Below are 6,747 nucleotides of genomic sequence, written 5' to 3' on the forward strand. Positions count from 1 at the left end.
ATTACATCAAATAAATTAATTTTGTTTTAATTAGATAATAAAAAAAATAAAAAATAATAATAAGTTGACCAAATGAGACATGGATGGACGGTTCCATTCTTGTTGTCTTTGTTTTTTTTTTTTTTATTAAAAGCCATCATGTTTTTCTCCTTTTTTTAATTTTATATTTTTTTTAATTTCATCTTAGAATTTATTTAATTATAAATTGGGTTTCCTTATTATTTTTTATCTGCTTTATATTTAATTTTTTATTTATTTTGAAAATAATTTAGATTATCTCAATCATATTAGATTATTTAATAATTTTTTATTTAATTTATTTTCACATGGTTACTTTAATATCACAAATAGATAGCATGTTTTACATATAGACTTAGGTAATTTTTTATTTTTTTATTATAATTTTTTTTAATATCATCCTATAATATTTTATTTGTTATAAATTGAGTTTCAATTTTTTTTCATTTTATTTTCTATAGGATTATCAAGTTTTTATTTAATATTTTTTTTATTATCTTATAAAATCCTTCAACATTTTATTTTTTTAAGATTGATTTTTTTTTTGTTTCAAAATTTTATTCAATTTAATTTTGACGGGGCTATCTTGATATTTCAAAATAAACTGTAGATTTTACATATTGACTTGAATTGACTCAAGTTAGGTTTTTCTCATATTTTTTGAATTATATTTTTTTTCTTCAATTTCATTTTATAATATTTTGTTTGCTGTAAATCTTTTTTTTTTTCATTTTACTTTCTATAAGGCTATCAAGTTCTCATTTAATATTTTCTTTGTTATTATATACAATCCTTCAATGTTTGATTTTTTATTTTAATTTTATTATTTGGTATTTAATTGTTTAGAAATTGGTGTTCATGCTTCTTCTTCTTCTTCTTCTGTTTTTCACTTTATTTTAAATGGAGTTATCTTAGTTTTATATTTATAATCACGGTGTTAGTGGTTTGACTCAAGTTTTTTATATTTTTTTAAATAATTTTTATATTTTTTTTATTTAATGTTAAGTTGTTTATTAAATTTTATAATTTTATTTAATTTTCTTTTAATAAGTTTACTTTAATATCACAACCAAGTTACTTATTTGATATGCTATCATAGATGAGCTTGAATTAGGTTTTTTAAATCTTTTTTTATTGTTATTTTTTTATTTTATTTATCATTGTTTTATTTTTTTATTTATATTATTAAATTAGTAAAGATTATTAAATTTAATCGAACTAATAACTTGAATTTTAATTTTTAAAAAGCATATACAAAACCTTAATTTTTTTTACATTAAAAAAATTAGATGAACCTACAGTGTAGCAGTATAGCATGATGCACCTATCTAATTATCACTGTTTCGACTTTATATATATATATATTTAAAATTTTGAACCGTAACCTAAAGATGGAGATTTTGGTGTTAAATAAGGATTAAGAGAAGCTATGACACGTGTTAGGAATTTGACGTAAGGAGCAGGGAAATTACATGACTCCAACTTTCCCCAAGGTCAATAAAAATGAATAAGAAAGCGTACGTGTCGATCGGCTATTGGCAAACACACGTAACAGGTCTGGAGCGAAGGGTTTTATTTCTCACTGATCAGGAGCAAGAAGACTGTGAAACAGAGAGAAATCAAAGAGAATGAGAAAGCAGTCAGAATTGCTATTAGCTCTTTCACTCGTCTTCTTTCAATCTAATCTTTTCTGCTATGCTCTATATGGGCCTTCATCACCTGTACTCCAATTAAATCCTTCCAACTTCAAGTCCAAGGTAACTTTCTGATAAAACAAGCTTTTGTCTTGTTTGGTTTCTGAGAAAGACCCGAAAGAACAATTTTTTTGTTCTTTTGTTGTTTAGAGATATTCATAATTTTATTGCACTAATGCTTCCATGAATATTGGTAATGCAGCTAAAGGAATTTGGTGTTTAGTCACTGCTAATTTATTTGAAATTTGGTCGGATATTTTAGATCTGATATGTAATTATAGAATTTTCTTGTGTAGAAATAATTTTATTGATGATGATGAATATTGATTATTATTATTATTATTATTATTATTATTATTATTAAAAAATGATTTATTTTTTAATCATGATAAATTTGCAGGTATTGAACTCAAATGGAGTGGTTCTTGTAGAGTTCTTCGCACCATGGTGTGGGCACTGTAAAGCGCTCACTCCAACTTGGGAGAAGGCAGCTGCTGTTCTGAAAGGTGTTGCAACCGTGGCAGCACTTGATGCTGATGCCCACCAGTCTCTTGCTCAGGTTTTCTTCCTATATTACTAAGTAGTTGGACCCACTTAGAAAGAATTCGTTGTTGTAAAACCTATTGTTCTGCTTTGAGAGTGATGTGTGTGTAGTTTCTACAAACATTATTTATAGTGGTTTTGGGATCTAAGAAGAATTTTTGCTATGAAAAGTTCATCGAGTATTTCTAGTTGTCTATCATATGCCTTTCTGTTGAAGGGCAGATGAAATTTTGCATTTTATTTACTTTAAAGGAGAAGACATTATTTTTTTGTTTTCTATGAGGTAATTTTCACTACATTTGCTCTCTAGATAAATATCTATTCTTTCCTGGAAAAGCTTTAAATTGAAATATATATTTATAAGCTTAATTTTCCCATTTGGCCTGCTGTGAGGTGTCATTTTTCTTGTAATATGAACCACCAAAATCTTGTAGAGAGATAAATCCTAGCTAAGTGATCCAAATTTCCTGTTTTTGTGTTTTTCATATGCCAACTTTATGTTTGTGGAACCAAAACTGTTTGATTGCTATGCAGGAATATGGGATTAGGGGTTTTCCAACCATTAAAGTGTTTGTACCTGGGAACCCTCCAATAGATTATCAAGGGGCTAGGGATGTGAAACCCATTGCAGAATTTGCACTTAAGCAGGTTTGTTCTGTTTGAAAAAATCTGAATCTACCCCCACTGTGTTTTGGCCTAACAATGTCATTCTTGTACAGATAAAAGCACTTTTAAAGGATCGTTTGAATGGAAAGTCAACTGGAGGATCTAGTGAGAAATCTGAAACTAGTCTATCTGTAGAATTGAATTCCCGCAATTTTGATGAGCTGGTACTCAAAAGTAAAGAACTGTGGATTGTCGAGTTTTTTGCACCTTGGTATGTGCAATCTTCTATGGTTAATCTTTACCTGCTAATGATTAGTGGCTATATTTTGCTTGAGCCGCAGCCCTTTATGAACTGAAATGACAGCGATTATATGCTATAAATACCATCCTAAGCAAAACAAAGACATGGCATGCATGCATTCATGAGATACTGACTTTTTAGCCTTCTTAGGTCACTGTTGAAGAAAAATAAATAGTCCTGCTAAGTGTACTTGAAGAAAATTGGCATAGCTATCTTTCTTTCCTTTTTGCTGTGTGAAAATATCTTTATTTAGTGATCTTAGAATGGTTGTGTGGATCTGATATATGATGAAGTATTCATAACGAGCAAGTTCAAAAATTATCTTGTTGCTTGCCCTCTATAAGTTGAACTGCGAAAGCTAGGTTTGAGAATAAGGCATCATGTTGCTCCTCTCTGCATTAGCTATTTGGTGACAAGACATATCCTTGCTATACTTTTCAAGGTGTGGTCACTGCAAGAAACTGGCTCCTGAGTGGAAGAAGGCTGCCAATAACTTGCAAGGGAAGGTGAAGCTGGGTCATGTTGACTGTGATTCTGAGAAGGTAACATTGAGCTTCAGATTCTTTTTATTCATAACTAAATCTTGCTTTCCACGTAAAATATGTACAAACACTTGTCAGGGAAATAGTTTTAACTGTCTTTTTTGTCCCTTGAGGCAGCGTACTTTTATGTTTGGATTAGTAGGGTATGGTTTTCTGAGAAATTGTAATGTTGTGCAAGGTCACTTTTTTAAGTATTCAAGCTATGAGTTTTAAGGTTAAATGTTTTGGGCAATATATGTATGTATTTGTACTTCATAGAATGCAAAGATGAATATGTTTGCTGTTCCACCATGAACAACAGATCTCAGACAATCTACACATCATTCATCAAAAACCCACAGTTCTCCTTTTGTTATTTCCATAACATTTCAAATTAAGCAATTCTTTTCTGTAGTTAAACTTTTCAAATAATTTTGTTAAATGACATGGAAGTGCTGGGGTGGGGTTTTCAGTCTCTGATGAGCAGGTTCAATGTACAAGGATTCCCCACCATCTTGGTGTTTGGTGCCGATAAAGATACTCCTATACCATACGAGGGTGCTAGAACTGCCTCAGCCATTGAATCATTTGCTTTGGAGCAGCTGGATTCAAATGTTGCACCACCTGAAGTGACTGAGCTGACCGGCCCAGTATGCCTTTGAAATCCCTAGCATTATCTTGATTTCAGTGGGTCTTTTATCATGAGAGCATTTTTATAACCATGATTGTTTCATGTATAGGATGTGATGGAAGAGAAGTGTGGCACAGCAGCCATCTGTTTCGTTGCTTTCTTGCCTGACATTTTGGACTCCAAGGCAGAAGGAAGGAACAAGTACGTTGAGCAGTTGTTATCTGTTGCTGAGAAGTTTAAAAGGAGCCCTTACAGGTAAGTTGCTGACAAATCAGTTTATGTTTTTCTCTGGGTGCTTGTGTGCGTTTTGTGATTTAAATTATTCTTGAATATGTGAGGGTTTGTACACCTTAGGAACCATGATGTTTATGGAACCCAAACACGTTGAATTTTTTTGCTGACTAGCATTTCATGCCTGCAGCTATGTCTGGGCAGCTGCTGGTAAGCAGCCAGATCTTGAAAATCGGGTAGGTGTTGGTGGATATGGATATCCAGCTCTGGTAGCCTTGAATGCGAAGAAAGGAGCGTATGCCCCACTTAAAAGTGCATTTGAACTTGAACATATTATGTAAGTGTGCTATTTTAAACTCATCTTTGCACCTTGTTGTCAATGAACGAAACTTTAAAAACCAGCAATTTGCTTTTCCAGAGAGTTTGTCAAGGAAGCCGGGCGTGGTGGGAAGGGAAATTTACCTTTGAATGGCAATCCAGAAATAGTGAAGACTGAACCATGGGATGGTAAAGATGGAGAGATCATCGAAGAGGATGAGTTTTCCCTTGAAGAATTAATGGGAGAAGATGCTGGAAGCAAGGATGAGTTATAACCAACTTGAACCATGCTTAAAGGGGGAGAACGAAATTTTAGCTTGGATACGATTTTGATGTCGCCGAGTAATGCGTCTGTGAGTCTTTTTCTTGTTAGGATGTTTGTCAATTTTCAAATCTCAAGTGCTACCCTTAAAAGAGGTTGTTGAGGAACAGCTATTGATCACAATGAATATGGTTGAACTTTCCATGGCTGTATCAAATACATTGACTCAAAAGTTTCCATGACAGATTTCCGCTCTTCTGTAGTGTTGCTCTTTTCTCCGTTATTCAGAAGCTGCAGAATTTACAATCACCATGCCACTGCCCAGTCATGTGCTGGAATGGTTTCGTTAAGTTGGCATGATATAGTGAAGCTCCTCCTCCTCCTTCTTCATCTTCTCATTGTTGTCCTCTTTAAAAATTATTCTTTTTAAAATAAATTTCATTATATATATAAAGTTTTATATTATGGTAGAAAAACAAAATTAAAAGTGAGGATAATAGTATAAAACAGGGAAACAATGCTTATTCAATGTTAGTTTTCTCGATTTTCATTTTAATCTAAAAATTTGTTTTGTTTATTTTTAGTCATTGTATTTAAAAAAGGAGAGAGAGAATCAATAAAAAACATTGAAGTAAAAGAGAATTATTATTTGAACACTATTTAATTATATATAAAAAAATTGCTATGCCAATGAGCTTTATTTCTCAAGAAAAATTCAATAAAAGTGATTTTTCTACTGTTAACATGGTGAGAAAAGTAGATCATGGTTGGTTTTGTTTTTTTTTAAGTGATTTTGGAGCATTGAGGGTTGATAAGTGATTTATGAAGGTTTTTATAGTAATTTAAAATGTTTTTTAGGAAACAAATGAGTGAAAAATGAAATTTTAAGCTAAACCTTTGATTTTTCGGTCAACATAGTAATAACTGGATTTTGAATAACCTAAAAGGTGACAAGGCATCTCCTATTTTAACAACCCGTAATCTAGTTAAAAAAAAAAAAGTTAACACGTTATCTTCTTCTAATAAATAAATAAAAAAAGATACATGCTTGAGCTTTTTAATTTAAATCAACCCACACCCATTAGTTAATTTTTCATTTGTCCTCAAATTAATTTTTTATTTGTTGTTCTTTGCATTTATTCTATTAATTTAGGATTTTTTCATGGTTTATTTATAAGAGCTAGATGTTGGTTTTATAGTTCTATTAATTTGGGATTTTTTTTATGATTTATTTATAAGAGCTCGATGTTGGCCTTATAGGGAAAAAAAATATCATCTTATAGGAAAAAAAAATATCATCATATATCTCGGGTTTAATTTTATAAAAAAAATAATTATGTTTTTTATTTTACAAGAAATTAAAAAAATTAAGGAATTATAATTGATAGGAAAATAATAAGTCCTTCGAAGGAAAAAAGAAAATACTGTGGATTTCAAAGGAAGGAGAGAAATAAAAAAAAGAAGAAGTCATTAACGCTAACACATATAAAGAAAGGCGACATGCACCACCTATAATGAAAAAGGATGTTGGTACATTTTCGAAAACACCATGGACGACTTAGTTTTCAGGCTTGAGAAAGCTGACGTACCACAAGAACATGACGGGTCCTCCCACATGTTGA

At 31.2% G+C, this 6,747-nt stretch overlaps 1 protein-coding gene across 1 annotated transcript; it reads left to right on the plus strand.

Moving 5' to 3' along the window:
- The first annotated feature begins 1,580 nt into the window (after window positions 1-1,580).
- On the plus strand, window positions 1,581-5,380 carry LOC105120029 (protein disulfide isomerase-like 2-3). Its single transcript, XM_011018217.1, has 9 exons — window positions 1,581-1,775; window positions 2,113-2,271; window positions 2,790-2,903; window positions 2,975-3,132; window positions 3,605-3,704; window positions 4,157-4,333; window positions 4,424-4,569; window positions 4,736-4,882; window positions 4,964-5,380. Exons 1-9 carry the CDS (start codon window positions 1,647-1,649, stop codon window positions 5,136-5,138), a joined length of 1,305 nt encoding a protein of 434 aa, XP_011016519.1. The 5' UTR covers window positions 1,581-1,646; the 3' UTR covers window positions 5,139-5,380.
- Window positions 5,381-6,747: the final 1,367 nt, after the last annotated feature.

This window comes from Populus euphratica, unplaced genomic scaffold (genome assembly GCF_000495115.2).
Source record: "Populus euphratica unplaced genomic scaffold, PopEup_1.0 scaffold4383.1, whole genome shotgun sequence".
NCBI classification, from domain to species: Eukaryota; Viridiplantae; Streptophyta; class Magnoliopsida; order Malpighiales; family Salicaceae; genus Populus; species Populus euphratica.